The sequence below is a fragment of the Ambystoma mexicanum genome, chromosome 7q, assembly GCF_040938575.1.
Source record: "Ambystoma mexicanum isolate Mex_15411 chromosome 7q, UKY_AmexF1_1, whole genome shotgun sequence".
Classification (NCBI taxonomy): domain Eukaryota; kingdom Metazoa; phylum Chordata; class Amphibia; order Caudata; family Ambystomatidae; genus Ambystoma; species Ambystoma mexicanum.
Window position 1 is genome coordinate 145,505,055 of NC_090941.1, and position 18,498 is coordinate 145,523,552.

The window sequence follows — 18,498 nt, forward strand, 5'->3', positions numbered from 1 at the left end:
GTCATATAGTGCACCCCTTCAGGTGTCCTCCTCTGTGTGTTCGCCTTCACTGGGTGGTCTGTGCAGGCCGGGTCTCTCGCCCGCCGGGTGTCACAGTGCAGGGGGGTGGAGAGCTTTCCATGGCCTCGAGATAGTCGCCTGCTTCAGCCCAGGTCAATGCAGGGATGCCGTAATGTCCCTTCCCCTACGGATGGTACGCTGACTTGGGGGCGGGGGGAGGAAAGGAGTTACAGCACCTCCACCTTCGGCGGGATTTCCTGGGCTGGGTCGTGCTCATTCAGGTATCCGTCCATAGAATGTTGTTGCCCCACGATGTATCCCCACGGCCGTCACCCGTGCAGGTCTGCAGGGGTCTCCTGAAGCCGACGCTCAGACTTAGTGCATTCTCACTCTCCTACATCTCATCCTGCAAGCTGGGGAGGAGAAGGAAGTGGCCGCTTACTGTCCGGCCCAGCAGGGGTTGTCTTCCCATGTATTACGCACTGCGGCGAAGGCAAGATGGCGCCTGAACCTCCCCGGGCGGGGTTGCTCCACCGTCTGTCTCTTATCCGCACCGATTCGTGTCGGGGGAGGGTTAAGCTGGTGAAGCACTGTTCCCCCCCGTCGGCAGGTGGGTTTTCCGCTATACCGTATTGCAAGGCGTAAGGATAATTGCTCAGGATGTTTAGAGGCTCCCGGGAGCAAGCTCGGTAAGGTTCTCATCCGCGGCTCGCGCATGCGCAGTCCACCACCCACTTTGAATCTTGACATGGTTGAAACTCTGAAGTATTGGGTTGACCTAGTAATACATGAACACTTTTAGGTTGCCTGGGGGTCTGGGGAGGTTGGAGAGCAGGAGAAAGAGCACAAGAGAGAGAGATACAGACAGGGAGAGAGACAGCTGGAGAAAGAGAGAGAAGTTATGGTTATTATGTATGCAAAGTTAAATTCTATAGATGTTGGGAATGTCTACGTTAAGGTTTAAAAGAATTCTGAAACACTAAAGAACATAACAAAATAAAACCAATATTTCTAAAACCATAACTCACCCTCTTGTTTTGGATTGCTGTTCATGTGTAAATGAGTTGATGTGTTAATAGTACAAAAAAAGGTAACAGACACCCCTCTCTAGAAAGAACATGGCATAATAACCTGTCCTGTGTTTTTCTTTCCCACTTTGAGAGTCCGCAGCCATCGCTTTTTGCTCACTGTACTTTTCACAAAGGAGGAATATCCATTTGAATATCAGTGTTTGTCCCGCCCACACGGGCAGTCTAGCACCGAAATGCCAGGTAAACCTCCTTTGAACAAGAGTACCAACAGCAACCCCAGACACGTGTTTCAGCCTTGTTGGGCCTCATCAGTGAGGTGGAGTTGTGCCTCTCTGAGCACATTGAGGAAGGGGTCCACGTCTGGGTTCTCCCAGGTAACTTAGGATGCCTGGGGGGAGCTAAAAGCGATGGCTGCGGACTCTCTGGATGTGAGCTATTTTGAACTGACAGAATGACACCTATTGGTAAGACTACTTGAAACCAGCTGTGGTCTACATTTTCTTTTGAATCACAATTTTTCTTGTAAGAAGATCCCCTATCACATTTGGTTTAAGGGTGAGGGCAAGCATAGGTTTGGACAAAGACAAACTTTTGTTTTGGACTTACAGACATCAACTGCGTTAGAAACATCAGTTGAGGGAACAACCCCCTTAGAGTTAGGGCTAGATAGGCACTGCACCAACCCCACAAAGTTTGACAATAAAGGTTTTCAAACTATTACTTTTGAGTCTCTGTCCCTCTCGATACCATTCCTGTCTCTCACACACCTTGCCTGCATCTCACAGAAAGCAACGGGCCACTAGAAGAAGACCATTAAGCTGGTAGTAAAACTGATCATGCAGGAGCCAACACACATTTTAAAATTCCTCAAAGATCGGCCACATTAAGGGCTGCTGAGTAAGCCTTAAACCTTGTAGGGCCGAACTGAATATGCAATTACTGAGCCACTGAATTTCGTATTAAAATTAAATATATTTCCAGCAACCTGACTCAAGGTTGAAGCGTATATCTCTTGGACCTGGAACTAATCCTTTAGAACCAGAATGCTAGGTAATCAAATAAGGCAACTAGTCTCAACAGTATTCCGTTTAATTTCCCTGGGATCCACAAATGCTGTTAGCAGTCAGCAACACTTTAGCTTTGAAGTTGTTCATTATAAGCTCTTCATTCTGTCAGTTTCTATGTCCTTCCCAACATACCTGCATTGTCTGCTTATAACAATAAAGTGGCATGAGCAGATCTATGAAATTTCCCCACTGCGGATATGTTCACTGCATTTCATCGTTATGTGTTTGATTAGGGGGGGGCAGCACCCTACATGCTTGTCCAACCAAACCCCTTACTTGTGCACCATTATGCTGCCTATTTTACTACTACGTGCCCCTTTACCCGTCCCATAAAAAAACTATTGTAAATGCGATGAAATGTCCCTCTTCATAATTGGGGTAAACTGGTTGTGGGGAAATATGGTTTTCCATGAACTCCATTCATCGCCAGAATATCCAATTTTCAAGACTTAAGAGATGAATCAGGATAATTTTAAAACGTTTTAAAAATAAAGGGTGCGAGATCACAGCTTTTGATGTACTCCTGTCTAGACTGGAAATAATGCTGCTGTTCTCCCTCTAGGCCCATACTGATCTGGACTTCATTATTGTTGTGCAAACTTTGCAGCACATTTAAAACCGCATTGTCAAGACCCTCTGTTTCTAAATCTTTGAATGAAAGATCACAATGTATTCAAATGCTGCTTTAAAATAAATAAAACATACTACAAATAAATTAATCTTCTTGAGAGTTACATACTTGGCTATAATGATAGAAAGTATAATACTCTGTCCACCAGTTTCATTACCCTACCTAACGTCTGCTTGAGCAGGTGCCATGCACTCTTTTTTCATGTAAACTAAAGTAAGAGTCAGTAGTACGCTCCCAAACAGTTTTGTTATGATATGCAAAACAGAAATAAGTTGATCGTTTCTTGGGTCCCTCAACACCCTTGTTAAAAAAGAGAACTACCTGAAGCGTCTCCATGGATGGGAAAGAACAGCTGCAAATAGTACATCATTAAATACCGAAAAAGGGCCCAGCCATCAGTTACTTGCTTGAGCATATCTAGTGGTATCCAATCGGGGTCAAGAGCCATGTTTTTTCTTTGTTCCAATCAGCATTTCACTCAAAGTAAAACGTGAGGAATCTAGGGCTCTCCTAGCTTACTTTCCTGAGTCAGAGTACACGGTAACCCAGGATTATATTAGAGTCAGGGGGACATTCATAATAATGTTGAATGTGCTGAAACCATGGATTTGCACTGATTTTGGATTCCGCTTCAGGGGTAGATCAACTTATTCCCCATGCAATAAGGGTTGAAAGCTCCAAAAGTCATCCGACTCAACTGCTTCTATCAAATCTTCCCAGGCGCAACATTGCACTCTATTATTTTTTCTTTGTATAACCTTTTTGTACTTGACTGTCATGGACCCCAACCTCGGCGCGGGAATTCGAGCCATTTCTATGTGAGAACAATTCTATCAATACCAACGTTTCTCATCTCCACTCTTCATCAAATCAGCCTTGCATGTAAACCAGGTGGGGCATGGGGAACATTCAAGGTCTGCAAAGTTTTCTACTAGTACCACAAACTCTGAAATTACCATCTTTGGGGGGGAAAGGTTATCTGGAGACAAAGTCACTGTTAAAAAGGCAGTGAATTTCAAAATGACAGCAGCAGAAATGCCCAAGAGGAGGATAAATGGCCAACAAATGCCCCACATGTTTGGGGACAGAGCCAGGTCAGAAATGTTCACAGAAGTTCTGGTACACGGCTACGCCAAGCATTGATCGCCAAAAAAGAAGAGGGGTACCATCAATGAAGTAGGATCATGTTCTCGCTCCCTATTCTCCTCTTCTTAACCACTAAGGCAAAGACATGAATCCAATCAACCAAAGAAGTTATTTACACAATCCAATAATATCGTATCATAAACCCTAAAAGTTGGAACTACCAGTGAATCAGAAGAGAACCGCCAATTCAGGCTGCACAGGTAGAAATAAGTTTAATAGTAAACTGTGTTTTCCCTCATTTAGATGATTTATGAATGGCAGAGGAAACTGTAGGGGAACCCAACGCAAGTTCCTCTTCACTTAAATCCAGCCAGTCTAGGTCTTCCATATCCACTGAAGTTTTAAGATCACCCACAATGCCCGAATCAGATGGCATCAGTTGGCCCCTCAAAATCTGTCTATTTACAAACAACTAAAACTAAAGCCCTAAGAACAGAAAAGCTCCTATTGGTTAATGCATTGGTGTTAGACATTCAACACATTCAAGTCCAGTAGAGGTGTTCCTTTTATCCAGAGATGCAAGATATTTGGGCACTCTGAATCACAGAAATATATTGACAACTGGAGGTTATGAAAGATCAAAGTTAGTAGCCCCCATCACTCCCCTGACCCCTCCTACCCCCACCCCCTAAAGGCATCTCCTAACCCCTTTCCGGATCCAAACACTCAAAACCCCATAGGTGGAAGGGCACCATTGTCCAAAGTGTCCTGGAAGCATCGAAAAATGTTTAAGGAAAAAGAATCTACCGAATTGCGGTCACCCAATTTCGAAAGTAATCCCACATTGTTGCATGAAAGAAAGGAATTCTTAATCAGAGCAATCTCGTGGTTCACAGAGGAGTGATAGTGAGCGTTCTGTGCAGTAGGTATTGTAGGGTGATTAGTGAAAGAGTACAGGCTGCCTGCCAGTGGTGGAGAGGGATTGAAGAGGAGCTATTTTTTATGCTAGGTTACATAAGCAGCATAACATACCTCATTCTCCAATGCAACTTGTGCAATATCACTGTTCAAACAAGGATCGTTTCTGCAGGTGCTGACAGAGGATTCAGTGGAAAATTGGTAACTTATCGAAATATTGCTGTTCTGTAATCTCGAGGACCCCATTTTCTGAGGGCATGTCTGACAAGCTGATCACAACACATCTGAGTCTTACGCTGCCTGGAGGGCCCTTCTGAAAACCCACAGTGTTTCACACATTAGAAGGTTGCTGAGACGTGGGCTTCGGCTGATGTCGATGCTTACCTTCGGCCAACGCTCTGCTTCCTTCAGTGGCTTGGCTGCACACTCCATGAATGCTTGTGGAAAATAAGGCTGTTGCTTTGACTGCAACTGGTTGCTTTAAAAGACCTTTCTGTTGCCACATAGTTTCATACATTTCTAAACAAATTAAGGGACTGCTGGGTTCATCATTAGAAGACAGTTTGGAAAAAAGTGATTGATTTAGTGTTAAATAAGGATTCATAGATTTAAAGTGTACATGCTTGGCATGCCAAGTTTACGAAATTCAGTTGGCACGAGGGAGTGGACTGTTTGTAAGAGCCTTAACCAGTGTTTGAGCGCTGCAGCAGAGTGCTGCAGCACACAGTCTGTCTCATGCCGACAACCATTTTTGTAGAAGAAAATCCACAACACAGACATGATCTTGCTTTTAAGGTTTAAGGGGAAGTATTTTTTTTTAAAATTCTCTTTATTGAATTTTCCAACAACTTTAACAATCCCCATAACTCCCTCCTCCCTCACTTCCCCCCTTCCCCCGGTGCTGTTCCAAAGTCTCCGTAGCTCCCTGTCACCACAAAGTGTCTAGTCGGGGTTATTCCAGATCCAGAAGTCTTAAACGTTGCGGGCGCCACCTGATCCTGAAATCATCTCAGAGAAAGGAAAGGACCTCACCCCACTCGCCCACAAAGTTTTGTATTGTATTGTTCATTGCATAGGAGGCCCATTCCATCGCTACTATCTCCCAGACTTTACGCAACCAGTCTTGAAACATTGGTATGTTCGAGCTCTTCCATCTCTGGGCTATGATTGTCATTGCTGCCAGAGTGAGCATCACCCTCGCTCTTTCCCTGTCCCTCGAACCCGCCAGCCCTTCTGCTGGCCTCAAGCCTAATAGTGACCATTCCGGGGGTATGCCTCCCTCTGCCCCAAACACTTGTTCCATCGCCTGCTTGATGTCTCCCCAGAACGGGACTATTTTTGGGCATTGCCACCAAATATGTTCCGCAGTGCCCTCCTGGCCGCATCCCCTCCAGCAAGTTCCCGACGAATCCGGGTAGATCCTGCGCAGCCAAGCTGGAGTATAGTGCCACCCATATAATATCTTATACCAGGCCTCCCGGGTTTGAGAGGCTCTCGCTAGTTTAGGGATCTTCCTCCATAGATTTTCCCACTCCGTCTTCTCTATTTCCCTGCCCAGAATTTTTCCCACCTTCCCATATATACCCATTGCAGCCTCGGGGTAGCCTCATCCAAGATCTTATAAAGCTGCGAGATAAGGCCTTTTGAGCCGTAGTTGGTCATCAGGAATTTCTCAAAAAGGGTCGGTGATCTAGTAGCCGCCTCCTTATTTATGGGGTATAGAAGCCAGTGTCGCAGCTGTGAGTATCTCAGCCTTTCACCTTCCCCCAGTGCGAAATCCCTTTTACAATCTACAAAAGAACTGATTCCCCCCCCCCCTCCTATAAACATGTCCCGCATCCAACGGCATCCTCCCTCCCGCCAGTTCCGGAATGCCCCTCTTTCCAACCCCGGGGTAAAGTCTTTATTATTGAAGATGGGGGTGAAGGCGGACGGGTAGTTTGTAATTTCCTTACGTTGGACCAGTCTGTCCCGATTGTCTGCAACTAGTTTGGTGATCGAGCTCAGGTACATATGGCCCAGACGATGCTGTCTGGGTAGCCACAGAACCTCCCCCAGTTCGTGTCGCGTGACCGCTCTGTCCATCTGAACCCAGTGTTTTCCTTCCCCCTCCCGGAGCCATTCCCTAATCACCCTCAGTTGGGCCGCTTCGTAATATTGACGGAAGTTGGGAAGAGCTAGCCCCCCCCCTTTTCTTGGGGCCGTAAATTGCATCCTACTCACCCTTGCCCTTTTTCCCTCCCATATAAACTCGTTTGTTACCACCTGGAGCTCCTTAAAGAAGCTGGCCGGGACTGCTTGAGGGATAGCTTGGAAGAGGTAGAGCAGCCTCGGCAGGGTAACCATTTTAAGTGCCTCTAGCCTCCCCAACCAGGAGATCCGCAGGTTCTGCCATTTAAGGAGGTCTTTTTTCATTCTTTGCAGGAGTGGGGGGTAGTTTGCTGCATACCATCCTCGTAGAGCCGGAGTGATTCTCACCCCCAGGCACGTAATTCCCCCCGGTCGCCAGGCAAAGGGCATCGTCCCCTTTAACTCCTCCCTCTCTACCCTTGCCAATGTCCGGTCCATCAATTCTGACTTGTGCATGTTAATGCGTAATCCGGATGCTTCCCCAAAGTCTTCTAGCAGTAGCCTGCATTGCATACTCAACTCTATAGGATTGGTCAGGGCAAGCAACATGTCGTCCGCGAAGGCTGCCACCTTGTGCTGCCTGCCCCCAAACGGTATTCCCTGTATTCCTTCGGATTCCCGAATTGCCTGCAGGAGGGGCTCCAAGTAAACCGCATATAGCAGGGGGGATAGGGGACATCCCTGTTTTGTACCTCTTTGGAGTTGAAATGATCTAGTTAAAGCCCCATTAACCACCACCCTCGCTCGCGGGCCCTCATAGTTCGCCTTGACCATCTGTAAATAAGTGCCTGCTAACCCCATTTTTTCCATGGTTTTGAAAAGGAAGGACCACTCCACCCGGTCGAACGCTTTTTCAGCGTCTAAGGACAGAAATGCTGCCGGTGTACGAGTCTTTTCCGCCTTTTCCACCAGATGGGCCACCCTTCTAATATTATCCGCTGTCTGCCTCCCCTTCACGAATCCCGCCTGATCCTGATGGATCAGATCCGGGAGAAGCCCCTCGAGCCTATTCACCAGGATCTTAGCGATTATTAACATAGACGCAAAAATCTACACTATTGGCCTGTAGGAGGATCTTTCGAGGGGATCCTTGCCCTCCTTCAGAATCGGGCAAATCACCCCGTCCATGAAAGAAGCCAAGATTTCCCTACTACCTAAAAAAGATTTGAAAAGGTAGGTCAACTGTGGAACCAGCACTCCCGCAAAGGTCTTATAAAAGGACGCAGTGTACCCATCAGGGCCAGGGGCTTTACCTGCGGGCAGCTTCCGAATAACCCCCCTCACCTCCTCCTCCGTTATCTTTTGTTGTAAATCAGTCTGGGCGTCCCCCTCAATTTTACGCAGGTTAACCCTTTCCAGGAATTTCTCTTGGGCTTGGCCGCAGGGGTGCTGTGAAGCATACAAGGTCTCGTAAAATTCGGCCATGGCCTCTTGAATATCTTCTATTCGAGTAACCCTTTCCCCCCTATCTGAGTTTAGAGCCGTGACTGTGTTTCTAGAGGCAGCTCCCCAAAGGAGGCGAGCCAGCAGGGCGTCCGCCTTATTCCCTCTTGCATAACATTTTTGCCTCACAAAAAGCAAGAGCCCCTCCGCTTTTTTGGTCCGAAGGATCCCCAATTGTCCAACTGCCCTCCTGTAGTCCTTCTGGTTAGTCCTGCTGGGGTTCACCGCTACCCTGCCTCTCGCTTCCTCAACTTCCGCTTATAGCCTGGACTCCAAGGCCTGTAGCTGTTTCGGTCTCTGTGCCTTAACTGCTATAATTTCCCCCCTCAATGTGGCCTTAAACGCGTCCCATCTTATATCCTCACCGGTGTCTCCTCTATTGTTGTTATCAAAGAATTCTCTCATCTTGCCCTCTATCTCCTCCCTTACCACAGGGTCCCTCAGCAGGTGTTCCGGGTATTTCCAACCCCACAGCCCCTCCTCCTCTTTCCCAGTTCCAACTGCATCGACAATATTTTATGATCTGCTATTCCCATGGGCCCAACCTCTATCTCTTTGACCTTACCCACCAGATTGGTCGAGATCCAGATGTAGTCAATTCTGGACTGGGTCCCATGAACTTCGGAAAGGAATGTGTAGCCCTCCTCGTCCCCTTTCAATTCCCTCCAGACATCCCTCAACCCTACGCTCTCCACTTTGTCCCGGAGTTCCCCTGAGGCTACCGCCCCTCCCTCACGGCTTTTAGTCCATCCTGACCTGTCTTTAATCTTGTTCCATGCTATATTCAGGTCCCCCATTATGATTATCTGGCCTCTTGCCCAGTCACCTATTTTAACCATTAGATCGCAGAGGAAGGAGTCCTGCCCTGTGTTGGGCATATAAATCACCCCTATTGTATACATCTCTTCCGCAATTGTGCCTTTTACCACAACAAACCTACCCTCCTTGTCCTTTAGGGTGTCTTCCAAGCGGACGTTCACCGTGCCCCTGATGGCCAGCGCCACCCCCCCGCCCCCTCGATTTCGTGGGACCAGACGCCTGTAACACCTGATCAAACCCGCTCAACCTTAAGCGACTCTGGTCCTTGCGAAGCAGATGTGTCTCTGGTAATCCCAAAAAGTCCGTTTTTCCCCGCTTCGTAAATTGCTCCAACTTTTTCCTTTTCAGCGGGGTATTGAGGCCCCTAACATTATGCGTTACCCACTTGAATTGTGATTAGACACTTGTCCCCGCCGTTCAAGACCCCCCAGCAGCTCCCCACCCCCACTCATTTGCCCCATGTCTGTTAACCGGGTGCGTGGATCACTTCTAGTTTGCCCCTCGTGCAGCACCTGAGGATCCCTCCCCCTCTTCTCTCCCTTTCCCCCGCACCCCTCCCAACCCCTAATGACCTTAAAACTTGGACCACCCGCTCCCCCCCCCAGGCTTCCTCGCCCTTGGTGATCCCATGATGTTTGCTCTTAGCGCCCTCTCTCCTCCTTGTAATCAAAACAGCCTTTGTGTTCACCACCCCCTGAGATTATTCAAATACCCGATTAGTTCTCCTCTGGTCCAGATCACTCCACCGCCGCTGGCTCCTCATCAGCTCTCTTCCCGGGGGGCCTCCGCCGCACGGGCCTCCTCCTTTTCCCCTCACCGACCAGTGACCATTCCCATGGCCTGGTTCGGACACCACTTCCCGCCTCCGAGGAGATGCTCGGGCCCGCCACCCTCGATTCCCCGAACAGCTCTTGATCCAGTTCAAGTTGAAGTAGGTCCGCTCCTTCCTGCATCGTGGTTATCCGCTTCTAAGAACCAGCCCACTCGAAGACAAGTCCAAATGGGAAGGTCCACTTATATCTAATCCCCTTTTCTTTAAGCTTCAGGATGAGGGGGCTCCATTGTCGCCTCTTGAGCAGGGTACAGCTGGCGAGATCCTGGTACAGTTCAATACGTTGGTCGTTAAAGTTAAGGGGAAGTCTTAAAACGACGTGAGTGAAATTTGAAAAATAATACAAAATAATTAGTTACAGTGAATCGTTTAAACACTGAAAACGTGTACCTTCAGGTTAAAAAGCTTCAAACTCTTAGAGTTACCTAGGAGAATGACCTATTATGCAAGATTACTAGGAGATCATTAATAGAAGGCTTTGGAAATAAAGTAATGCGAGCATTTATGAGGAAAACTGTCAATAGGGGAGGGAGAGAGAAAGCATTGTGTATGACAGTCAATGTGAATCTTTCCAACTTGGCATTTCCATGGCGATCTCAATATTTTAAAATAAAATCTACATGCACACACAGATTTCAAAGCGACCTATGCATTTACAGTTGAGTGAATCGCTTCTTCATATCGATAAGCACTCATTGCTTTGTGTTAACTTATAGCTACTGACTGTATATCCTTGATCTCCAAAGTACATGGTAAATATTCTTGAAGGTCGTATAGTACTTACCACTACAAAGTAGTGGTCACTTGTCCTTATGTCTGGCTCCTCTCTAAGCAAATATTCCTCCTACTTCAACATTGCTCATTCGCTTTCAGTCATTACCACGGTGGCTGTGTGCCGGCTATGCAACACACTACAAACAATTCTGAATGATCCTTCTGTATTGTAAAATACTAAATATCCCTGTTAGCATAGTCTACTATGGCCCAGCCATCTGGTACGAAGTAAGATGAGTGTTCACAATTTATGTCCATTAAACTAGTAACAATCACACAAAACAGAAATGGCTCACGTTACACAACACATAGGATGGAGTAATGGTTATTACCTAATAGGTACATTGTGACGGTAAAATAATTCAGCCAGCTTCACAAAATCCACCGCCTCTTCCATTACAGGATCAATAAACAACACCTAGAACAGATATACAGGAAAACAATTAGGGGTTAGTTCATGGTCTCAAAATAGTTATGACAAAGGCATCACCATAGGAAACTTAGGGCCAAAGTCATGAAAGGTTTGCACTAAAGCCAATGTTTCCATATTGTAGGTGTGGTGTGAATAGTAAATGTAACCAAAGTCTTAAACTTCCAGCACACTACACTGTAGCCAGAGAATAACAGAGGGTGGGACTCAATTAGAGCCCACTGACACTAGTACAAAAAAGGCTCAATCGGCCACAAATGTTCATATAATTGATATTTCCACTAGCAGTGACCAAACAATTTGATTTCTATACAAAACAAAGATAGTACAGAGAATATGTTTACGAGGTAAGCAGAAAGTGCTGCAAGGAGCTCCGTGCATCTGCCCCCCTTGCAAGACTTAAAATTGCACTTTTTTATCAAACCAAAAACTTGCCGACACTTACAGGGACACTTTGGTCAAAATGTGTTTTTTTTATGCATGGGCATACCCTTCTCTTCCAGATCCTATCGTGTGGTCACATTCGCCAGAAAGCCTCCATGGATGAAGCATATATCAGCCATGCTAAAGGCAGGATACGAAGTGCTGAGTAGTGCTTCCTAGCATGATCGATTAAATTCAATGTGGCTGGTAGGACCTAATTTGAGGAATACATGTTATCACGTTGATGACACAATATGCTGCTGGGGGGTCACTAACCAGTAAAAATCAGAGGGAGATTGTTTTAGCTCAACAGAACTAAGCACTGGGTTATGAAGTTTTTATTTCTGACTGGCTCAACCCCAACCACCAGTGAAATGTTCTGTGTACACTTGTGAAATGCATCCGCGGGTCTCGGTTTGACACTTTTGGTGAGTATGTTCTACATGTTTGGGTATATCTAGCCCATCAATAAATCTCTGCTCCAAGTCCCTTTTCCCCCCGTGGAAAATTGGCACATCCGGATTGTTATTGGCTTGTGTTTTAATGGAGAATCTCATCAACACTGCTAAAGAGGGTTTGCTAAGGAGACTCCGACATGTTAGGAAAACCTTGCTTAGAAAAGCAGTTAATGAACAGGACTGACTGAGGGGAAAGAGTCGAGCATCAATCAAAGACAGCACCTCTCAAAATAGCTCATTGAGACAGTTGCTACATCCGGCCGTTCTGCCCATGAGCTCCCACACCCATGCTTTTGGATGACATGCACATGTCCACGAGGCATTCCTCGTGGATTGTTACCAGCTCACCCTATCCCTGTGGTCAAGCTGACCTTCTCAAACAGGCAACAATGCTGCTGCTATTGTTCCTGCATGCTTCTCCCTAGTGCTTTGGGCATCTGAAGTACATACTCCAACAACAACCGAGGTGAGGGGCAAGCCAGCATACCACAAACCTGAAGCAGGAGACTTAGGAGCACTCTACCTAAGAGGAGAGATAATCATGGGGCAAGACTGGTAAGTGGGAAAATGGGTCTTTATTGGTTTGCATACTGCTTGATCGACTGGTCCTCCATTCTTCTACCTGCTAATTTGTCAATGATCTGCACCAGTAGCTTTTGGCCTATTTTCCTGCAAAGAGTTTCTTTAGCACCTAATAGATGTACCGATCACTCTTTAGGGTTTACAAAAAAACACCAGTCCTATTCTACCCTGCTTCTCCCAAAATCACAAAAAAGTCTTCCAAATCATAAAATACACGAGAAAGCAAAATGCCACCACACATAGGGGACTTTGAGTTGATAGCCATGCCAAGCCATGCCAACTGTGCATGGACTACTTCAGGCTTTTCAAATGACTCAACTGTGTGAAAGCCTGGCTCCTAAGGACAAAATGATGGCCAAAACCAAGCACTTACCTGTGCCCAGAGTCATACTGTAGGTCCCTTCTGTGAAAAGAAGCAACCCTGCACCACACGAAGACACAAAGGGAGCGCCACGGGGTGGGGGAAAGAGATGAAAGTGAGTATGTAAATACAGACTGCACAATCACTAATACAGGGGAGGAAAATAAATGAGAGCGATGAGAAAGAGTACATACCATCAATGACACTAGAGATCCCTCCTGCCAGTACCCAGATATCTTGGAATGAAGCAAACAGAGATATGCATATATCCATGAGAAGAGCAAATAGAACATAGAAATGGGGAGGCCGTTAAGGAATTGAAAAGTGAGTGCCAGATAGTGTATTACTTTATGAAGGGCAAACAGTATATATTATGATAATGCTGAGAGTGAATGATGCAGAGCAGAAAAGCCTACTTGCACATATCTGACAAAGCAACTGATAAAAGACTTAAGGAACAGATCAAAAACCTCCGATTCAGTGGAGGCGGTGCCTAAAAGGACCCCCTCATTCACTGAAAGACAACAAATCAAAGCCTCCAATAATGGACCTGGCAATTTCTTCTAAATGCCTAACAAACAGGACATGAGTACCTTGCGATAGGATCAGAGCCTTGAAGGGTATCTGTATAAGCTTGTTTATTCCCTTACTTATGTAGAGCTGTTGACCTGAATTGGGTCGCATTAGAGATAAAGTGAGAAACTTCTGGACAAGTTGGTCAACTTGGTAGCTCAGTAAATCCCTATCGACCATAGAAATTCTCAGAGAAAGCAGGGCCTCCCAAAACATTTTGTCACAGAAAGTCACAGAAAAAAGGCAAACACACAGAGCCAAGAATGCCAACCTTACGTCTCAAAGACAAGCAAGAAAATACCAAACAAAGAAACAGACAGACTTCCTTCTTGACCAAAGTCATGCATTACATCAGTGGGAAGCACAAAGAGACTGACACAAGGTTACATTTCTCAAGACCTTATGAGGCTCCTCAGAAAATTCATTCCATGGACAAGAGAATAGCCAGAGCATTGCAGAAATCGAGCCAGAAAATCTTGCATACTCGGAGGATACAAAGAGGGGAAATTGTATAGATGCCGTAATGAGAATTATGTTGATGTAAGACCAACAGAACACCAACATAACAGTTGAATTTAGTTTGAGATCTTTGTATCAAATTGAAGACACTAGGTTGCAGTTTGGAGGAAAGCCTACAGAGCTAGGGCGAAACTGAAGTGGTGACAACTATGCTCAAAGTGTCAGGATCAACAATTGAATAAAAGTGCACAGGCCCATGATGAAGGGGCTCAAGTCTGTCAGAATCCCCAATGCTGAAGTATAAAGTCTCAAGGATATAGCAGTCAGCATGCTGCTTAGTTCCTCGTTTTTTTCTTGGTCCAGAGATCGTCACCCTCTGGTCTGTGAGTATCCTTCCTAGGCTATCTTAAGTCACAAATATTTATCAGGAAGTATTTCTTACTCCAGCTTGTCTTTGAGGATATCTTACTAGCAGGCTATTACCATTTTCTTATCAGCAAGTACATTTTCTCCCTTGCCAGGGTTGTTGTCAGGCAGACATTATCACCACCAGCCAGCGGTCAGCATTCCTGAACAGTTTCTGGCCTCTCATTTCTGATCGCTTGTATCAAAGGGTCCTGCATACTTTCTGATGTTTATTAGCAGTAGAGAAATCTCCCTTAGCTGGGTGTTTTGTTTCCTTCCTGGGGTGTTACCTCACCCCAGCAGCTGAGAGGAATCTGCCACAAAAACGTTGGCAAACATCAAAAGACGCACATGTGAGATTTACGGATAATCTCTTTTAGTGCAGTAGAGAACTGGGTTAGGAGCCAAAGGAACAAAGGCCTCTGTTGAGGACTGTAATGTTCTTTCGGATGGATATTCTGCCCAAAGATCCCCTATTGTAAATATGTTCCTTCTAGCTTCAGCTTTTTACCAGCAGCCTAGACCGCATCTCCAGCATCGAGATCCCTCGACGTATGCATGTTCTTTCTGAGGTATATGTGGGAGGAACATCCATCAGAAAAAACATTAGAGAAGGTAAGTAATTTTGTTCTTCTAATGAAGTGTCCTACCACAGATTCCTCATCTTAGACTACCACATCAGTACTTTGCATCTGGGTTGTTCCCACCACCAGGATATAAAAGTTGAAGCCTGGCATATATAGGGACCACACTGAATTAGTGGCCATCAGACATCTCGTTCCATGCTATGGAATACAATTCAGAAATGCATAACACTAGCCTGCTGCACAGTGTGTGCTTCGGGACCGACTTTCCCATTTTTTGCAAATAATTGATCACCCAATCTAAATTCATGTGTCCTTGAAATGTACCACAGATTGGATCCCAAGGGAGCCTTTTGTTTCCATCTTTCCTCCACCTTAGATGAATGGGGAGGAGGGTAGAACACCAGGAGATTAATCTTATGAGCAAGATGGACCTCAGAGTACTGTGGGTAAAAAAGGAAGCCTAACCCCATTGATAACCTTGTCTTTGGAAAAAAAATGTCAATACCAGTTTATAGAATAGGGCTTGCAGCTCGCTAGCCCTCCTAGCCAATGTAATCGTCACCAAAGGAATGGTCTTGTATGGGACTACGTTCAAGCCGTTGAGTCTTGTCCTATCAGAAAGGTCCCTCTCTCCCCTCATAAAGCTCCAAAGGTCCAAAGGTTCTATGCGAAATGACATGAGCTGTCTTAACAGATTACACATCAGAGGAATTAATGGCACTTACTCTAAGTAGTCTCCTGTTTCTGTCCTGTAGAGTCTTCCATGTGAAGGTCTGACATATGTGACATCCTTGAATGTCATGAGGGTAAAGACAACCTGTCACTCTCACGAAGACCATCTTTTTGGCGCACCAGTCGACCATGGACATGAGGGGCCAGGTGCATAATTTTCCCTTTGACGATTTGGAGCCTGTGTAAAGCACAGGAAAATCTTTATCAGTGAAAGAAGTATTAGAAAATGACTGAAAATTACAGAATTGTAACGACAAAGCTCAGAGAGCTGTGGAGGGCTCCCTAGTCACTACACTGCAATGAACAATCTAAAGATGGCTACCTGCGGTGGAGTTTAAGCCCTGCCACCTCATTGGTTAGTGACAAAAAGGAGCAAAATGAGGATGAGGGACTACACAAGTGAGTGCCTTTCAGGCTTCATTAGCAATGTACATTGTATTTTCCTATGGCCATTTTTTTTGCATTACCAGGGATTCCCAGTCGGACGACAGGGAATATTCAAGCATGTGAATCTATGAAAATTCATATTCTGGAGAAGGGAGACATTCTCCTGTACTTAGTTCATTATGTTAGTGGTGGGATTATCTTTTGGATGGTGGACTCATCCCGTTTTTTGCAAGTTCAAACGACAGACGAGCACCTTAATTATTCATAGGCAGGGAAACCCCATAGGGATAGTTAGGCCTTCACATTATTTAATAAACATACTTGAACAATGTCCTCTAAGAGTCTGTGTCCTCCTTCTGACTCCAGTCACCAATTGAACAATTAACAGATTCCAGCTCACCAGGATCCCTCTGGCCTCAATATTTCTTCCCTTTGGGCAGTAGGATTCCTATGGTTACCTCCTGGGGCCACTGCTTTCCCCAGTAGGGTTGTCAGCGAGAGGATTCAACGGTCAGGGAGGTCCCCAAAACAGTTGTGTCGTTCTAAAAAAAGCAATCGGTCTCTTCCAAACAGTCTGTCTGTGCTTCTCCTTGGTATCATTCAGCCTCTAGCAGAGAACCGCTTCAATTAATGGAGTCCTGGGACATGCATGGCCATTCCCTGCATGCCATTAGGTGGGGAACATTGTGAAGGTATCTCAAGCACTCTTGTTGAAGCTTGTGGTTTTTATGAAGAAGGTCCCACAGCATCTAACAGAAGTGAATTAGAGCAGGCAGGTGCCTGGTTGGCTCCAAACTCACCCCCTGTCTCAGGGTCCTCAACCTACCACCAGCCAAACTGGTCTTACTTTCATCCTCGGAGAGTCAACGTTTAGTTGGGTCTTTCACTAGACCTCGCTGCCATCCCTCAATCTGGTTATCTAACCTCAACGTGCTTGATCCACCTTCCACGTCTACCCAACAACAGACACGCATGTGTTCTCTCTCTCACTCTCCATATACCACTGTCCTCTTCTCGTACTTATTTCCTCATCCTCTTCACCAGTTATCCTTCCCTCCTCCTAATCCCTTTGCATTCCTCCCTCCAGATGGCATTCTCTAATTTTACATTCCCACTTTTATCTCTTCCACCCTCCTTCCTCCTTCTTAATGTTCACATCCGCTTGCCTCTCTTGCTTGTCGCAGATGTCCAATTCTTTCAAACACCTCTTGCTCTCTCCCTCCTTCACCAAAACTCTGCCGCTACTTTAAATACCCATAAATCCACCATCTCTCTCCCAGATTTTATACTCTTCTTTCCATACAGTTGCACTCGGTCTGAGGCAACGTAGGGGTTCTGCGGGCCATTGGAATTCGCCTTCTTAAGATCTCTTGCTGGCAACTCTTGTGCTGCAGAGGCAACCATAGGATCCTTCCCATACTGCTTCAGAGCCCAAAATACCTAAGTGGTGGTGGGGCTCAGTCTCCAAGATTTCCACTCAAGCATCCTTAGGGTCAGGCAGGGAACATAGTCACAACACAAGCTAAGGAATTTGGGAACGCCCATTTTTGTGTACCCGTTTGCCCTCAAGCCTAAGGTGGGTTATAAATATTCCAACAAACAGTTTTGATTGAGACTCACCACGCATTCAGAATGTTTTCTTTTTCCCCCCAGTTGTGCGCACAAATGGGAGAGTACCTTAAGGAATCATGAGCGCTATGACACAGTCTGTATTCATCTTAGCATACAAACTAAAAGGAGACCGGTTCAGAAGAATGTCATCATAGACCGGTAATATGCAAAACAACCAGCAGCACCATGAGGAACATCTCAACAAAGAGGATGGGACCAGGAAATCATTTCTGATTAAGCAACATTTATTGTTCTCAATTTTTATTATAACATATTGTAATGCATTTAAAAAATGTAATCTTTGGTTCCAAGATGGAGTCTAAGTGAAATGCATTCTGGGAACACAAATGAACATTTGACTCCAAGCTGAAATAAGAGCCCATTTCTGAGCATAGTGTGCATTTGCTGAAGCTGTGTAAAGACAGCTTGTATTTGTGTGCAGACCAAGTTTGTTGTGCATTCCACAAGAAGCTGAAGGCAAGATTTGTCAGCTCTCATGAGAACCCAGGAGTTGCTTACAAAGCACTGAGGTTTGATGGCTCCACCGGCCAAGCAGAAGTGGAACTTTACTGACAGTGAACTTCTCTGGAAAAATACTAGGTTGACATTAGAGTGAAATACATCAGACAGACAAGAGTAAAATCAAGTCACTCTCACCCCTTTTGGACTTCAGCTGGGCTGACAGAAGCAGACATAATCCTTCAGCCTTTTCCCGTTGGCGAGTGGCTCAGTGAAGTGCTTGGCAGAGCAAAGATGTTT

General features: G+C 45.7%; 1 protein-coding gene across 2 annotated transcripts in view; it reads right to left on the reverse strand.

Moving 5' to 3' along the window:
* Window positions 1-18,498, reverse strand: part of UGGT2 (UDP-glucose glycoprotein glucosyltransferase 2) — a 1,923,861-nt gene that overhangs the window by 1,352,926 nt on the left and 552,437 nt on the right. For both annotated transcript variants that reach the window (XM_069639785.1, XM_069639786.1), the window contains one exon: window positions 11,064-11,149. In XM_069639785.1, the coding sequence (XP_069495886.1) occupies window positions 11,064-11,149 (86 nt within the window). The remainder of the gene's footprint in view (window positions 1-11,063; window positions 11,150-18,498) is intronic.